Source organism: Puma concolor, chromosome A1 (genome assembly GCF_028749965.1).
Source record: "Puma concolor isolate L17-30 chromosome A1, mPumCon1.1.hap2, whole genome shotgun sequence".
NCBI classification, from domain to species: domain Eukaryota; kingdom Metazoa; phylum Chordata; class Mammalia; order Carnivora; family Felidae; genus Puma; species Puma concolor.
Window position 1 is genome coordinate 217,353,035 of NC_141667.1, and position 19,041 is coordinate 217,372,075.

At 40.6% G+C, this 19,041-nt stretch overlaps 1 protein-coding gene across 1 annotated transcript in view; it reads right to left on the bottom strand.

Moving 5' to 3' along the window:
• The window catches only part of CPB2 (carboxypeptidase B2), a 50,232-nt gene that overhangs the window by 3,635 nt on the left and 27,556 nt on the right, over positions 1–19,041 (bottom strand). Inside the window, exons 7-10 of the mRNA XM_025924315.2 lie at positions 14,380–14,490; positions 11,702–11,795; positions 5,511–5,713; positions 1,402–1,489 (exon numbers count right to left, since the gene is read on the bottom strand). Of these exons, the coding sequence (XP_025780100.2) occupies positions 1,402–1,489; positions 5,511–5,713; positions 11,702–11,795; positions 14,380–14,490 (496 nt within the window). The remainder of the gene's footprint in view (positions 1–1,401; positions 1,490–5,510; positions 5,714–11,701; positions 11,796–14,379; positions 14,491–19,041) is intronic.

Sequence of the window (19,041 nt, forward strand, 5' to 3'; positions counted from 1 at the left end):
CCCCTGACACCATTGTCGGGCAGCCACTTGTCAGGTAGGTCTCCCAGAAGTGTCACCTACAGAGAGAGACCTTCCTAGGTCACTTTAGCTAAGTAACCTCTCTCTCCTGCAGTCATCCTCAAACCCTTAAGACTATTTTATATTCTTCACATATCGATGGGGTTATACTCTATTTTACTATTTAGTTGTTCACATCAGAGATTGGCAAACTTAACCTGTAAAGGACCGGATAGCAAATGCTTTAGGGTTTGTGGGCCACAAATTATGTCATAAAACTATTCCATACTACTGTCATGAAAGCTATCATAGACAATACATAAATAAATGCGTGTGTCTGCGTTCAGATAAAACTTTATTTTTGGGGGGCGCCTGGGTGGCTCAGTCGGTTAAGCGTGCGACTTCAGCTCAGGTCATGATCTCACAGTTTGTGGGCTCAAGCCCCGCGTCGAGCTCTGTGTTGACAGCTCAGAGCCTGGAGCCTGCTTTGGATTCTGTCTCATTCTCTCTCTGCCCCTCCCCCACTCACTCTCTGTCTCTCTCTGCCTCTCAAAAATAAATAAGTGCAAAAAAAAATTTTTTAAACTTTATTTTTGGATACTGAAATCTGAATTTCATATAATTTTAACGTGTCACAAAATCTCGCTATTTTGTGTTTTTTTCCCTCAACCATTTAAAAAATGGAAAAACTGTTCTTATCTCACAGGCCTGTGCCTCACAAGCAGTAAGCTGAATTTGACCTGTGGGTCGCAGTTTGTGGACACCTGGTGACATGTTTATTTTCTCTTCCTCTTTCTCCATCTCCCCCTCCAGTTTCAAAAGATAAAAATCATTATCTGTCTTCCCAATGTGGGTAAAAAGGAGTCCCCCAATAAATATCTGCCAGCAGAAATTAAATTTTAAAATATTTCTTAAGAGTTTGCCCTATCTGAGCTATCATCAGTGTGATACAAGCAAAGACATTTAACTATAATGTACTCTAGTGAGCACCGCCTGTCACTATCAAGCATCTAATGTAAAGAGTGTTCCTCAGATTTGTGTAGTGTTCAACCTGTGCAACCTTACACGGTGGCCATTGGCATCTTACACGTTCTTTTAACCCTTTATGACCTTTCCTCCTTCACTCACCTACTATGATGACAATTCTATAATCTCTACTCTGTAGCAATGAACACGATTTCTTAAATACCATTTTGTCTTCAGTGTATTCATTTATTAATATAGCCTTGCTCAGTGCTGTCATAGCTATTATGCTTCCATTTCTAATTGTCATAATCCAACTATTTTACGTGTGACCTGGTTTAAAGATTCCATTTAGAAAAATTAAATCCACACAGAAAAAGCAAACACACGGATTTCTTTAGTAGCTCACAGTTCTCCAAGATGTTAAGAAGAAATACTTACATAAACTTTCTGAACCACTGCCATGTGTATATCTGGTATTTCTATTAGTATTCTCTATAGCACGGACTGCTTCACTGGCCACGAGAGACTGAAATCAATAGAATATGAAATTTCAGTTAATGTGCAGCTTTGGAGCAGGACAAGTAGAAGTTTCTTTAAAAAAATCATCATAGGGGCGCCTGGGTGGCGCAGTCGGTTAAGCGTCCGACTTCAGCCAGGTCACGATCTCGCGGTCCGTGAGTTCGAGCCCCGCGTCGGGCTCTGGGCTGATGGCTCGGAGCCCGGAGCCTGTTTCCGATTCTGTGTCTCCCTCTCTCTCTGCCCCTCCCCCGTTCATGCTCTGTCTCTCTCTGTCCCAAAAATAAACAAACGTTGAAAAAAAAAATCATCATATATTAAATGAATCAAACTGTGTAGGTGAAGAAAAAGAAAGTATATTGGTGGTTGCTAAGGGGGTGAGGGTGAATGAATTGGGGGAGTGTTGGTTATATAAATTTCCAGTTAAATTTCCAGCTAAACAATGTGCAAGTGTATCACATCATCACATTGTACACCTTAAACTTACATGATGTTAAACATCAGTTATATCTGAATAAAGCTAGAGAAAACTGTTGATATGAAAAATCTGCATAGTAAGAATAAATAAACTTTTATGGAAATCACAGTTGGGTGGCATTAAACATAGACTCTTCTAGTACATTGAAAATTTGATTTAACTTGAAGAAAAAATAATTCTCACATGCATTTTTTAGGAGTTCATTTCTTATATACAATGAAGTATAACTGTATTCCAAAGGCAAACCGCCTGGGGTTACCCTATTCCTACACAAAATCATCACCAAACTTTAAATGCAACCTGTGTAAATACTACATATACCTAATGCTTACTTCGTTTCCTTCTCGCAAACTCCATTCTCTTCTTGGGTAAAATGCCTAATAACTACTAAAGACTCATCACATAAAAAGGATCATGTGCCCAGTGTGGAGCAGGCTAATAAGTAAGTCCGTTGTTCCACTACATTTCTTTCTAACTTATCCAGACCTTTTGCGAAGTTCAGGCTAGCATCCGCTGTCACTCTCTTGAATAACCCAGAGGAGTATCAGCGCATATTATGTGGTAGCCCTCCTTTGTTCAAAAAAATTGTAACGGGGGGCGCCTGGGTGGCGCAGTCGGTTGAGCGTCCGACTTCAGCCAGGTCACGATCTCGCGGTCCGTGAGTTCGAGCCCCGCGTCAGGCTCTGGGCTGATGGCTCAGAGCCTGGAGCCTGTTTCCGATTCTGTGTCTCCCTCTCTCTCTGCCCCTCCCCCGTTCATGCTCTGTCTCTCTCTGTCCCAAAAATAAATAAACATTGAAAAAAAATTAAAAAAAAAATTGTAACGGACCTCCAGTGTCTACAGAACAAAACACAAATTTATTCTGACATGCCAACAAGCGGACCACATCTACTTTCTGATGGCGTCAGTCTCTACTCTCACACCCACAGGGTCCCCTGAACACACTTTCTGCGGGGACACATCGCCTCCGCTTTGAACGTCCTCCCTTCCCGGTCTGCCTATAGAATTCCTGTCTTTCCATTTCTGGCTGAAAGTGTATCTGTTCTTCGATGGCAATCGCCCTTTATTATTATGTTTTCTTTATAGTATGTCGCCCTTTAAGAGATGAGAAATTCCTCAGGGACAGGGACTTTATCCCCAAGCGTATCTAGCATTTCCTTCTGAATCAGTTAACGAGGCCACCCCCATGCTAGCCCCGTCAGAACTGAGGATCCACCATCTGGGCCAACTTATTCAGTAGTCACTGCACCTCGAATATAGCTACTTGTAACATTTGCTCATGGCTGAGCTCCCTAACCATATCATGTTCTCTTAAAGGGCAGGGTCCTACCGAATGCTTCTTTCATCAGTGTCCGCCAAACACAATATTTTACACCAAATAACTCAACAAAATACGTGTGACAGCAGTAATCCAAAAATAAGGGAAAATCAGACTAGTTCTATTTCCAAATCATGATAAATATCCTTTCGTTTCTTCAAGGATGACACCAATAAAGGAGCTTTCCTTAAAAGTTTTCCTTTGAGAAGAAGAAAGAATTGCAAGCATCAAGCACGTTTATGTTCTAAATGAGCTATTTTCAGGAAGTGCAAATAACATTATATTTGTCATCAGCCACTGCTAGCCCTTAATGTGGCTATAGTTTATTCTTGTAAGAGAACCAGGACATAAAACCAACACCAAAACCAACCAAATAAACACACAAACAAAAACCCCAAAAACAAAACAAAAAAAAAACACCCCACAAATAATCTAATTAAATAATAGGCAGAGAACCTAAATGGATATTTTTCCAAAGAAGGCATACAAATGGTGAACAGATACATGAAAAGATGCTCAACATCACCGTATATCAGGGAAATGCAAATCAAAACTACCATGAATATCACCTTGCACCTGTCAGAATGGCTATTATAAAAAATACAAGAAATAACAAGTGTTGGCATGGAGGTGGACAAAACGAATTCTCGCACACTGTTTGATAGGAATGTAAATTGGGGTGAACACTGTGGAAAACAATATGGAGGTTCCTCAAAAATTAAAAATAGAAATATCATATGATACAGTAATTCTACTACTGGGTATTTACCCAAAGAAAATGAAAACACTTGCTTGAAAAGATACATGATCCTATGTTTATTGCAGCATTATTTACAATGGCCAAGTTATGGAAGTAACCTAAGTATCCGCTGATAGATGAATGCATAAAGATGTGTGTGTGTGTGTGTGTGTGTGTGTGTGTGTGTGTGTGTATGTGCAATGAAATATTACCCAGCTATAAAATGGAATGAGATCTTGCCATTTGCAACAACATGAATGGATCTAGAGGGAATTATGCTGAGTGAAATAAGTTAGAGAAAGACAAATACCATATGATTTTACTTACATGTGAAATCTAAAAAACAAAGCAAATGAACAAACAAAAATATGGAAACAGAGTCATAAATACAGAGAAGAAACTGGTGGTTGCCAGAAGGGAGGGGGTTGGGAGGATGGATGAAATAGGTGAAGGAAATTAACAGGTACAAACTTCCAGTTATAAAATAAATAAGTCATGGGTTAAAAAATACTGCATAGGGAATATAGTCAATAATATTGTAATAATGTTATAGAGTGACAAATGGTAACTACACTTACTGCAGTGAGCATAATGCATAGAACTATGGAATTACTATGTTGTACAATTGAAACTAATATAACATTGTATGTCAACTATACTTCAATAACAAAAACATACAAATTTAAAAACATAAAAAGAGCAAGAGGAAAGAGAACCAGAATAAAATGAGTAAGAAACAGAACACGACATAAAGATCAGAACTTGGGCAAGAATCAGACTGTTGCCATAACCCTTCCATTGTCTGGAAGGCATCTGAGGTGAGAATTCGGCCAATCCCAGCTACAATCCATCAAGAACCCTTGCATCCTTTGCCATCAACCCAAACATAGGACATCTGGGACCAAAAAGGAGTGAGGGGTTAGCAGACAAAATGAGTCTTCTTTGAACTTCTGTATCATTCACTACATTCCAAAAAAAGGTGGGAGGGGGTTCTCGCTTCGGTGTTGAAACTGGAGGTGCTTTTACTAGGACCAAACCCCTGGGGGTTAGAGAGGGCAGTGTGCACACAATTCCCAACGTTGACATCAAATTAAATGAGTGTGGTACCAGGACTTGACCTATCTGTTGTTGAAAGCGAGGTACCACAAAGAAGACCCACAATTCCAGAGACTCTCGTCCTTGCTGTTAGGGCTTTATATGTAGATCAGTTCCACGGGGAATGGTTCCCCCTGACCTTCAAGCAGTGTGTCAGTTATTTTCTTAGATACCCATTTACTGGACTGAAGTTCTTGTCCACAGAATAGGACCCATTCTTTATATTCCCTCAGTGAACCCTGACCCAGGGTGACTCTCAGCAGAACGAGATCAAAACAGAAAGCATCTTTCCATCTGTCCTCCAGAGGAGAAAATTTTTCCCACAGTTTTTGATTCTTGAACTTGGTATTATTTTATTTCTGAAATGCCAATGAAAAAAAAGATAATTGAGTAGCACTTACCAGCTCCTCGTGGTCTTTGGTTTTGCTTCTATTATAGGAATATGGAAACACTATCTTCTGGGAGTATGAATGCATACTGATGTAAGCCTTAATGTGGTTGATGTTTTTTCTCAAGAAATTGGCCATTGCCTTCACTTCTGGCTCTGACTCAGGGTAAGGGCCACAGTAGGTTTCCGAGCAAGAGAAACTTGATGCACCTTCCTCTGAAGTGAAATGGATAGAGTGGGATTAGCAAACGCCATTGTAATTTGTGACTTCCCTGACAATGCATCCTCCTAATACCCATGGTGTAAAACTTTTAGAGAAATGGATTAGACAGAGCTCTGTAAAGAACATATTTATGTTTCTATTGAAGCAGATGTTTCTATGCCCTCAGAACAAACACCCCAACAATCGCTGCCTGGGGACAGCCATCTTGCACCCTTTGTGAAAGTGGCTAAGGACGTCTCAGAGACGTCAGCCCTGCCTCCAAACTTGTGGTTCTGTGAGATAGAGAAACCCCATTTTTTTAGAAACCCCATTTTCTTTAATCCAGCGTGAGCTTGGTTTTTCTGATATTTGTAGCTTAAAAATTACTAATCAATGTGGTCCATAAAAGGAGTCTCATTTGGGAACTCAGACTATACAAGTCTGTCTTCCATGCTACTTGCTAAGGAGGTTTGGCAAATAAAAGAAGATGGAACGTTCGGGGCCAGAGTAATGTTTATTCATCCTTTTGAGAAATTATAGTATACATCACTTTGGATGGTAGCCTGCCTCCTACCCCTTCACCTTTCTTCTTTAATTCACAGGGGTGGAGCCTCAGGGAGCCACCTCTGACCCCAAACATTATTCCTGCCTGGAAACAGTTGACTAATCTTGAACTAGGTCCCTAACTTGTGTTCTGTCACTCTGAATCCCTCCGCTGATAACTTGGTATTGAGAGGAAGATCCTAGCGTCAGTCCAGCTGCACTCTAGAACAAAGAAAACACCAGCTGACCTGAAACTCTAAGATTTACACACAGTATCTCATTCACTCCTCTTGGCAACCCTATGAATGAAATACTGCTGGTTCAGGAGATGCAAAGTGAACATTCTTGGCAGTAAGGACCTTTTACGATAAGAGGCTAAATGGCATATTGTTAATCACCCAACCGCTTGATCCTAAGCTTGGTGTTGCCATTTAATAGCTATATGGCCTTCGGTGAAATGTTTTAAACCTGTCTAAACCTTGATTTTCCTATCTGCTAAATGGAAAAGTTATACATTTAACGTGGATTTCATGAGGATTCAGTACAATGTATATGAGGTGCTTTGCATGATGCCTTGTAAATACTAAGATTCAGTAATCATTGCTTTTCCTCCTCATGGTCTTTGTCTCGCGTCGTCGTCGTGGTCACCATCATCACCATCATCATCATGTGGATTGGAATAAAACAAAAACCGATTGTGCTTTGCAGGGATGAATGGAGAGAGAAAGGACTCACAGAGCTCACTGCAGTCCCCCAGGCCCAGTTCCAAGCTGTTTCTGAAGCTCGTTGCCCTTGTCCTGGGGTTCCATGGTCTACTCCATTATCCTTACAGGTCCTGCCTGCCTCAAGTTTGCTCTGATTTCTGCCTTTTATTTGCAAGAGAGACAACCTTAATGTTTGTGAAACATTCTTTTCGGCACAAGAAAATATGTGCTAAACATCCAAGACCTTTCCAAGTATTTCATTTGTATTAGTGGGGTTTTTTTTTTTTGTTGTTTTTTGGTTTTTTTGAGAGAGAGAGAGAGAGAGAGAGAGAGAGAGAGGGAGAGAGAACTCTAAGCAGTCTCCACTCTCAGCGTGGAGTCCAATACAGGAGTCAGTCCCACAACCCTGGGATCATGACCTGAGCTGAAATCAAGAGTCAGACACTCAACCGACCGAGCCACCCAGGTTCCCCCATTTGTATTTTTAACCAATAATGTGATCAGACCAACCATTCTGATAGTTTCATATCCTTTGATTACTCCTGCCCTTTTCCCCCTGATATATAGTTTTAGAGAGTAGAGATTCTACGTTAGGAGTAGGGGGACATCAAAGAGACGAAGGAACAGGTGGTCCCCTAACATGAATCCTCAGACCAGAGCCGTTCCGTAGAAACATACGGCAAGTTACATATTTAGGTTTTCAAGTAACTGTGTATTTCAAAAGCAACAACCTATTTTAGTAATACAACTGATTTCACCCAATAGGTACCAAGTACAATCCTTTCAAACACAGTCAATACAAAAATTGTTCACGGCATACTTTAGGCTCCTTTTTTCACACCAAGTCTTTGAAATCTGGTGTGTATTTTATACTCACTGCACATCTCAATTCAGACAAGCCACATTTCAAGTGTTCAAGGGCCACATGCAGCTAGTGACTACTGCAGTGGACAGAGCAGCCTCAGACTCTCATTCTGTGACTGTCATTCTAGAGGTTTCAAGTATTTCGGTAGAAAGATTCATGGAGAGTCAGGACCCTGGAGTCCGGGACTGCTTTGCTCCTAAACAGACATGTCGATCTGGGCAAGCTATTGCATCTGGCTCAGCTGAAGGTGCTTCATCTGTAGCGCTTGGTCTCCCAGATCCCTTCGAGCTTAAGTATTATCTCTTCTATGAACCCTGGAATAAAAAGATATCTAGTACAGGAAAGTTCGTAGAACAGAGAGTAGAGCAGACATTACAGGGACTGCAGTGAGTAGGAAACAAGAAGACATTGCTAAATGGTCACAGAGCTTCTGTTTGGGCTGAAGAAAACTTTTGGAAATGGATACTGGTGATGGTTTCACCGACTGGATATACTTAATGCTTCAATGTGCTGAACGGTTAAAATGACAAATTTCACGTTACATGTATTTTAGCGCCATAAAAGCGATGAAAAAAACACTGCGGTCTCATGGGAAAGAAAGAAAGGATTTTCCACTGTACAATAGCTACCAAAACTTTGCAGTTTAACTTAACATCTTAGAAAATGAGGGGATCTATCTTAGGAAGTTTGAGACCAGAGGTCCTCACAAAATGCTACCTGTTATGGACTGAATTCTGTCTCCCCAAAATTCACGTATGCAAGCCCTAACCCACAATGTACTATGTTTGGAAAGAGGGCCTTTAAGAAGGTAATTAAAGTTGAAGGAAGTCATGAAGGTGGGGCCCTGATCTAATGTGGCTGGTGTCCTTTTAAGGAAAGAGAGAGACACCAGAGATGTGCACAAAGAGAAAATGTCAAGTGAGGACACAGTGAGAAGGTGGCCATCTGCAAGCCAAGGAGAGAGACCTCAGGGCAAACCCACCCTGCTGACACCTTGATCTTGGACTTCCAGCCTTCAGATCTGCAAGAAATAAACTTATCTTGTTGGAGCCATCAGCCTGCAGTATTTTGTTAGCGGCAGCCTGATCGGTCTAAGACAACTCACCTCCATTCCCACCTCCAACACACACACACACACACACACACACACACACACACACACACACACACACTTTTAATACAGAGGAAGGGGGGAAGTGAACATGAAACAAATAAACAGGCTTGATATGTCATTTCTCATTAAAGAGTAAGGTGCTCTTTGAGATTCTTAAAAAAAAAAGTATCATAAAGGCATGTTCTAGTTGCAGGGACAAGGAAGTGAGAAGATTTAGTTCTTTCTCACTGGCTTGCTTACATACTACTATAGAGATACTGGGGTGGTGGGGGCCACCTGGGTGGCTCAGTCAGTTGAGCGTCCGACTTCAGCTCAGGTCATGATCTCGTGGCTTGTGGGTTCGAGCCCTGCGTTGGGCTCTGTGCTGACAGCTCAGAGCCTGGAGCCTGTTTCGGATTCTGTGTCTCCCTCTCTCTCTGCCCCTCCCCCATTGGCACATACGCACTCACTCTCTCTCAAAAATAAATAAACTAAAAAAAATTTTTTAAAAGAGATACTAGAGCACCAGAGGAAAAAAAAAGAGTCCTTATAATTACTTTTTGTTTTATTTGCTTGTTGTTTCTGTTTCTTACTCTTGTGATGTGTAATAATAAAGTGCCACGCCTCAGAGCGGCCTCTGGTACTTCTTGATGGCAGTAACAATATATTTGACGTCTTGGCTATTCAAATTTTTTATGGCTTCGCCGTAAAAAAATATTAAGTGAAACAGAGCACCAAAAGAACTTCCAGATAAAAGAAGAAGTTCCAGAAGGCAACCTATAACAGAAAAGTGATTCTCAGACATAGAAGAATCGTGATAACTTTGGAATCAGTCATAGGTCTGTGATCTTGAGCAAGGGATTCAACCTCCTGAGTCTGGGATTCTCCATCCAGGATACACAGATAATGAAACCTAGGGGGAGACATATATAAACGGCTCTGCACTTAGTAACTAACAGCTCTATCCAATCTATTGTATATTCGCTGCTGCTTCTCTGACCCCCTGCCCAATTATCACTGCTGTGGCAGAGTCTTTGGGCCCCAGTGGGTACTTTTATGGGACAATCTTAAGAACGGCTCTCACAGAGAAACCACTGAGTGGTTCCCTTAATCACAAAAGGAGTGAGTCTGAGGGGAGATTAACTGTTCCTTCCTCTGCTTGCTTACTACATCTGTAACTCTCTTACAACAACTAAGTCATTCCTATATTCATTTAATTAATTTCTGCGACTCCTGCATGTGCCAGGCACTGCACTGGGTGGTCCCTTCCCTCACTGAGTCTCTAGCCTAGAGAAGGAAGGAAATACGGAAATAAGGGGGTACTCTGCGGTGAGGTTTTCACATGCACTCAGAGAGAATGATGAAACATTCAAAATCACACATTTTCTCTTCTGTTTTGAAAAGAAATATGTACAATCACGTACACAGCACTGTGTAGGACAAAGGGGTGATTAGACGCAAGGTTATCATCAGGTTTAGTTCTGTAGCTGTTTCTTTTTTTTTTTTTTTAATTTTTTTTTAACGTTTGTTTATTTTTGAGACAGAGAGAGACAGAGCATGAACGGGGGAGGGTCAGAGAGAGGGAGACACAGAATCCTAAACAGGCTCCAGGCTCTGAGCAGTCAGCACAGAGCCCGACGCGGGGCTCGAACTCACGGACCGCGAGATCGTGACCTGAGCCGAAGTCAGATGCTTAACCGACTGAGCCACCCAGGCGCCCCTGTAGCTGTTTCTTAAATGTAGTAACTATGAAATACAATGGGGGTGTGAACCAACACCTACCTCCCTGAGAACAATGTTCTGTTTTGTCTTGTTTTGTTTTGTTTTTTGTTTTTTTTGAGAGAAAGACAGAGATTGAACAGAGCAGGGGAGAGAGGTGGGGTGGGGGAGAGAGAGACAGAGACAGTCCCAAGCAGGCTCCACGTCTGACACAGGGCTCTATCCCACACCCTTGGGATCATGACCTGAGCAGAAATCAAGAGTCAGATGCTGAACTGACTGAGCCACCGAGGTGCCCCCAGATAATGTTCCTGAATGCCTAAATCAATATCCACTGAGTATTTTGACTCATTCAAATCAATAAATGATAGGCTCTCACTATGCCAGACATAAGTTCATGGTATTCATAAAAATATTAAATAGTGAAAACAAAAGAAAATGTTTTTCAATGCTGTGGAAGTAAGCCCTTTCCTATGCAATTAAAATGGAGAGCTACTCACCCTACCCTGGTCTTTGATACTCTAATGATGAATGTTATTTTTTCTTTAAAGTAGGATTTTTAACAGTCGCTTCATTATCATTCTAGAAAAGTAGAATATTAGCATTTTGAAGCTAAAAGGGACCTTAAGGAACCGGCCTAAGTTCCTTTTTCTTTTAATGTTTATTTTTTTTATTTTGGGGAGAGAGCGAGAGTGTGAGTGAGTGAGCACAAGTGGGGGAGGGACAGAGAAAGGGAGACACAGAATCTGAAGCAGGCTCCAGGCTCTGAGCTGTCAGCACAGAGCCCAGTGTGGGGCTTGAACTCATGAACCCTGAGATCATGACCTGAGCCAAAGTCAACCGACTGACCTACCCAGATGCCCACCAAATTCCTTTTTTTAAAGACAAAATGGAAGGGTGGAGGGGTTAAGGTGAATTGTGCATATTTACAGCACTGCATTTAACTAAATAGCCTATTTGAATTATTTCCTGATTTAGATAGGCCTCCCCTGTAATTACTCTGAATTAATAGGCCTTTCTCTGTGAATGTCCCCTTTCAAATGAATGAACATTGCTAGAAATAAAGCAAACGACCTACCACACCAGTGTTTGGAAGCAAAGTTCCTGTTCAGGTCTGTTCCGATGCAACGATTATTTTCATGAAAAGACCGGTTCTTTCTCCACATTCGATTCTAAACAAACAAAATACTGATAACCAGGATGGCCATGTTTGCAGTTCAAGCAAAGACACAACTTCTAAAGCCTAAGTGACCAGAGTTGTGTGTCTGTCCTGCAAACCCATCACTCTGCTCTGCCACTGTCCTCACAGCATTCCTTTCGCACAGCCCTCTCTCTATCCAGGTCTCGACCATGTTCTCTCAAAGCTATTTCAGTGTGAACCAGATGAAATGGGGATATTTAATCAATTTTGACTCATACCAACAGAAATTTCATTTGGCTTTGCAAGGCTGGTTATTGGTTCTCTTTAAATCTTGTTTGCTTCCATTTTAATTTCTTCTGAGAAAAGGAAAATAACTTTGTGTTTCAATGAGAATGAAAATGATGACTTATGAGTCTCAATGCTCTCTTTATTTTTTTCATATTTATACTTAATTTTTATATTTATATATTTTTTTAAAATAAAGTTTATTTATGTTGAGAGAGAGACTCTGTGTGTGTGTGTGTGTGTGTGTGTGTGTGTGTGTGTGTGTGAGAGAGAGAGAGAGAGAGAGAGAGAGAGAGGGCAGGGGCAGAGAGAGAGGGAGACAGAGAATCCCAAGCAGGCTCTGCACTGTCAGTGAGGAGCCCGATGTGGGGCTCAATCGCACAAACCGTAAGATCATGACCTGAGCCCACATCAAGAGTAGGATGCCCAACCGACTGAGCTACCCAGGCACCCCTCAATGCTCTCTTTAGATTGAATTAAACTCTCTCATTTAAAAGTGTCAGGAGGTGGAGATGTGAAGACACTTCTAGCCCGATGGTTCCTTTGATTGTACCGATTCGATCCTGGTGTGTGAACACAAAGCGAATTGCCCCATTGGGTTCTTGGGGACAAACTGAGAAATTTGATCATGTACACAGTTGCACAGACTTTGTTTAAACCTGTAGTTGAGATGACGTGGCAAATTTACCCCGGTGTCATCAACCGGGTCCGCTTCCGGCGGGGGGCTTATGGTTTAGTAGCAAGAATTACCCTGGAGAAATTAGGTTCTCACACTGCAGGGACTAACTGACAGTTTTAAGACACAAAGACAGTGGGAGGGTAGGAATAGCTAAGGATGGCCTAATTCTACTGTGATTCAAGTAAAGGAACAAGTCTATCATAACATCAATCTATGACTGTGATCGTTTATTGGACACAAATTTGTTAGGTACTGTTCTAGGGATTTCTCATTTACTTAGCTCAGGATTTGCCCAGTCCTCCCTACAAGCTTTTATTCAGTGTTCCTTTCACTTGCGATAACTTTTTCAATCAATCTCCTTCACCATTTCCAGCCATTTCTTCTGCAAAAATTACTTCTTCCTCTTCCACGAAACAATTTTTGTCCAACCCTGTATGTTTCCAATCACTCTGATTATTCTCATTCCCCTTAGTGTTTACATGTGCGGCTCAGGAGGCTTTTCTGAGCTTACATATGCTCAAATATGCTTTGATGTGCTCCTCATTAAATTAGAAAGGACTGCACTTCCATTGCTTGAGTAATTTTCCTGAATCATGATGTTGATGGGCTAGAAATACCATTGATAATGGTTTCCAGTATAGATGAGATTGACTAGGAAACTCACGCATATTAGATGTTCACGATTGAATTAAAGGGTCCTAAGGTTTAAATTCATGTATCCGTTAGAATGTAATTCTGTCAGAATGTAAGTGCAGTTAAAATGCTTCTCTCAATCTTGCAATTTATGATTTTATGAATCGAAATGCTATTCAAATGATTCCTAGATCTAGGCATTGTGCATTGTTGTAGCTAATGTCACAAAAGGAGATACAACCAGACATTATACAGAACACAGAATCACTATGAAACAGTCCTGCCAAAAAAGTCAAATCTGAATCTGGTTTATCCCCTACTATCCAAATTTCAAATTTTAGAAAATGCAAAGGACAGAGGAGTGTTAAATTGCAACATGGCCATGCAATTAGCAAATCCAGACAATGTGAAACCTTGTCTTCAATGAATAAATTGCAAGGAAAAATTTGAGAGAGAGAGAGAGAGAGAGAGAGAGAGATGGAGGGAGAATCTATGGATTAAAATAGAATTAAAATACACATAAACCAATCACAATATATTGGCCTTAACTGGATTCTGAATCAAAGAAAATTTTTCTAAAAAAGTTATGAAACAATTGCAAATTTAAATTTGATTGGACATTTTCTGATATTAAGTATTGTTAATTTTTAGGTACAATTGTACTGTGCTTATTTTAAGACCTATTTTAGAGATGCATCCTGAAATATTTTTGCTGAAATGATATGGTATCTGAGATTTGTTTCAAAATAATATGAATAAGGTAGACTTGGGTTGGGGATATAGACAAGAAAATATTGGCCATGAGCTGATTATTGACGAAGTTGTGTGGTAGGTACAGAGGAATTTACTATACAATTATTCCCACTCATATGTTTGAAGTTGTCCATAATAAGAATTTAAAGATATTTATATCTTAAATAAAACCATTGTGCCAAGATCCAGGATTCTATGAATAATTCGATCGGTGCATCCTTTATCCCCAACTAGGGCGTGTTTTGTTTTCTTTGCCTTTACCTACCTTTTTCCATGTGAAGTCATAACCATCCACATTAACTACCGGCATCACATAGAAATCCATTTGTGTCAGAAGACTGGTGTACAGGGTTTCTTTCCCATAGAATTGAGTTACCTACAAATTAAACCAAGCATGTTTAATAATATCTCTCTTAAGTCCTTCTAAACTTAGTCTGTTTCCTTTATGCATTATATATTTTTTAAAACATCATTTCGTATGTTTGGATTTGCATCTTTAACTTTCAGGAAGAATATTAATTCCTTGACAAGTCTGAACTCAGGGCACTAGACTGCCCAATGGTGGCGAATGCCTTGGATAGGGGACAAATGGTCCTCTTATTTATTGGAGGCAGAAAATAGCACCGTATATTTTCTAAAATTTTCTTCTTCAAGAAACATAGAATTCTACCTTAGATGTAATTCCATTCCTTTTTCAATAATCCATATATCAATCAGAGTTTAAACTAACTTTGTCTTATGCCCAGATATGACTACATAGTTTCTACTTTGTCCTTATAACTTGGGGAGTCAAAATGTTCATTTTAATTCTTTCAACAAATCTATGAAACACGCATTCAAACCCTCACTTACCCATTTTGTTTGGAGTCCTGCTTATTGGACAAAAAGCTCCAGAGCTAATATGGATCATCTGTCAGAACCTAATACTCCCCCTTTGACAATCACTAATCAACTTCCTATCTCTGTAGATTTACCCATTCTAGGTATTTCATATAAATGGAATCATCGAATGCATGGCCTTTGTGTCTGGCTTCTGTCACTTAGCATAATGCTTGCAAGATTTGTCCATTTTGTAGCATGAGTCAGTATTTCATTCCTCTTCACTGCTGAATGATGTTCCATTATAAGGATATTCCACATTATTTTATCTACTCAGAGGTCGATGGGCACACTTTTTGACTATTATGAATAAGGATGCATGAACATCTGTAAACAAACGTGTCTGCTTCTCTTGGGTGTGTACCTACAAGTGGAATTGCTAGGTCACATGCTAATTCAATGCCTAACCTTTCAAGGAACTGCCAAACTGTAAAATAGTGGCTGCACTGTTTTACGATCCCAACAGCAATGAATGAGGGTTCTAATTTTTCCACAGCCTTACCAACACTTGTGATTATCCTTTTTGAACTTTAGCCATCCTGGTGGGTCGGAAGTGATATGTCCTTGTGGTTGTAATTTGCATTTCTCTAATGACTGATGATGTTGAATACCTTCTCATATGCTTACTGGCCATTTGTATATGGCGAGTTATCTTTTCAGATATTTTGCCCAATTTTAAATTGGACTATATGTCATTTTATTGTTTATTTGTAAACATTCTTTATATATTTTGGATACAAGTCCCTTATCATATATGTGATTTGCAAAAATTTGCCTCAGTTATATGGGTTGTCTTTTCACTTTCCTGATGACATTCTTTGAAAAGCACAAAGGTTTTTGATTTTGGTACAGCCCTATTTCTCTCTTTTGTCCTTTGTTGTTTATGCTTTTGGTGTCATATCTAATGAACAATCGCCTAAAGGCACGAAGATTGACTACTTCTATGTTTTCTTCTAAGAATTTCGTAATTTTGCCTTTTAAATTTAGGTCTCTGACCCGTTTTGAGTTAATATTTGCACTTGGTGTGAGGTAGGGGTCCAAGTTCATTCTTTTGCATGTGGATAGCTACTCGTTTCAGCAAAGGAGGCCTTTTTTGACCTTTCACAAAGGTGCTGTCTGGACTAGTGGTAGGCTTGCTTGGGTGCATTTAAAGAAGATGAGGGTGCAGAATAAAATGGGAATTGGTGATCTGAAGAGTAGCAGCAGGACGAAACCAGGACCTCGGGGGAGAGGTGTAGAAAAAGGAAAGACGGAGGGAAACTGGGCATTAAGGGGACTTCTCAATGCCTACCCATAAAAGGAGAAGTGAACCCTAACGGGAGGGTGACCTGAATGGATCGGCTAGGTAAGGTTAGAGCACCCTCAGGACTTTGGATATTTTCCCGATTGGCTAAAGGGTGAGACTGGGTTGTACCTGGTATTGGGCAAACCTGTGTTCTTTTCTAGGCATTGTGTGAATTAAGGGCAGAGTTCCATAGATACAGAGAAATCTAAGAAATATTCTCACTTAACCTTGTAAATGATGTTATACTCATTAAGATATTTTCACATTTGACATCTACCCAGTTATTTATATGTCAAAAGCATACAATCTAGGCATATAATCATATCATTGAAGTAATTTAACCTCTAGATTTCTTTTTTTTTTTTTAATTTTTTTTTTCAACGTTTATTTATTTTTGGGACAGAGAGAGACAGAGCATGAACGGGCGAGGGGCAGAGAGAGAGGGAGACACAGAATCGGAAACAGGCTCCAGGCTCTGAGCCATCAGCCCAGAGTCCGACGCGGGGCTCGAACTCACGGACCGCGAGATCGTGACCTGGCTGAAGTCGGACGCTTAACCGACTGCGCCACCCAGGCGCCCCTAAACTCTAGATTTCCATAAGCCTTGTAACATGACTTAATAGATCAACTGTGTTTAAAGACATGATATTTTAAAATAACACTTCAACCAAGTGTAACGTATTTATTAATCTAATAATTTATTATCAATTTGTGATTTGTGTATCCTGGGGCTCTCCAGTGAGTTTTCATGGTATTTTATAAAGATATGTACAGTCATGGTTTTATATTTAGCGAATGAATCACTCTTAATGAGGTAGGTGGCTGAAGACAAAACACACACAAAAGACAACAAATAAATATTTATCAAAGGAATGATTTACCAACAAGACAAGTAACAAAGTTGAACTCGCTGTCCTAGTATAAAAACAAGACAAGAAGACAGAGGGTACCAGAGGACAGCACAAGAATGAGAGATTAGGGGTGGGAAATAAAGGCCTGACTGATTCCTATTAGCTTGACCTCTGGCAGATAATTACTCACTTCTTTTCCTGAGGCACACCAAAGCTTTGTCCTTATTATGGTCCCCAACAACAACAACACCTGCCAAAAAATTCACCAATAGCCACTTGACAGAATAAATTAGTCCAAAAAGTCATATAAGACACTATGAATGGAAGATTTTCTTAATTTTTTTTTTTTTTATTTTAGAGAGAGAGAGCAAGAGCCGGGGGAGAGGGGCAGAGGGAGAGAGAGAGAATCCCAAGCAGGCTGCACGCTCAGCAATGGAGCCTGATGTGGGTCTCATTCCCATGACCCTGGGATCACAACCCAAGTGGAAATCAAGAGTTGGACACTTAACCGACTGAGCCACCCGGGAGCCCCTATGAACGGAAGATTTAAAAATAAACTGTTACTCCTGCTACCGGTAGAAATACAGCAAAGAGCTTAAGTCCCAGTTTTTCTGCAACGGCAACAAAGTATTTAGCACAATGGTAGGTACTGTCTGAACCCAAGAATTGTATTTCAGCCTAAAGCTGAAGCATCAATTTAAATTTTAAATGTTATAAGAGATGTTGAGTGCTGATCCTGTGGACCAAACAATATAATGAGTTATACTGTAACAACAACAAAAACTGACTTTACAGATTATCTTTGTCCTTAACAAGCTGATAAAACTGTTAGGTTGGAAAGGAAACAGAAAGCATTCAATGCTATAAGTACGGTAATAATTTCAGGATGTACAAGGTGGTTCAGAAGAAGGAGAGTTAATTTTTCAGGTGTTTGGTGTTAGAATTCCTGAAGAGCAGACTGAGGGGACAAGACATTCAGGATACGGGTGAATGGGTGGTGAGCAGATGTGAGGAATGACAGAAACAGAAGGACTGGAAATTAAGAAGTCAGATTGTTAAGTGGCTCCTCCTATCCTTCCTGGCCACTGTCCTCAGCCATATTTTGGATCTAAAGGTCAGGGAGAGAATTAGTTTTGAGGTCCGAGGAAAGCCATGGGAGAAGTTTACTGAAACAGAGCTGAGATTAGGTTTAGTGATGTCGAGTTCAAGTTTCTGAGATTATTCCCTAGCTAGATCTCGCACATGGACTTTAATTTTTTTTTTTAATGTTTATTTTATTTTTGAGACAGAGAGAGACAGAGCATGAACGGGGGAGGGGCAGAGAGAGAGGGAGACACAGAATCGGAAACAGGCTCCAGGCTCTGAGCCATCAGCCCAGAGCCCGACGCGGGGCTCGAACTCACGGACCGCGAGATCGTCGCACATGGACTTTAAATTCACTCAGAGCGACAGCAAGAATTGGAGAGGAATAAAGAATCGCGAGCCAGGTTCCAGGGAGTTATCTGGAGGCCATTAGATGACAGTAAAAAGAAAACTCAAGAGTGGTTCAATCAGATCAGATCGCGAATTTGGGGGAAAAGGCAGTAACTGCAGATGATTTCCCCGCTGTCTGAAAGCAGAGGGCGACTCTGAAATCTTTCCATAAGCCACAATGGGATAAAGTGAAGAGTATCCCCTACTTTCCCAACACTTTTACATCAGCACCTGTTTTTGCTTACTGCAAGGAGAGTTTTTGCTTTTATGAAAAAAGCCATCACCATCCTAATGCAGGTCTTTCGTAAAAGTGAATGGCATAATGCGAACTTTAGGAAAGCAGGGGACACCTGTAGCAGGACAGGAGAATGTCGATCCACTCCTCTGGTCCCTTGGCACATGGAGATACGAAAGAAAGAGCAGGCTGTCTCCTTGATGC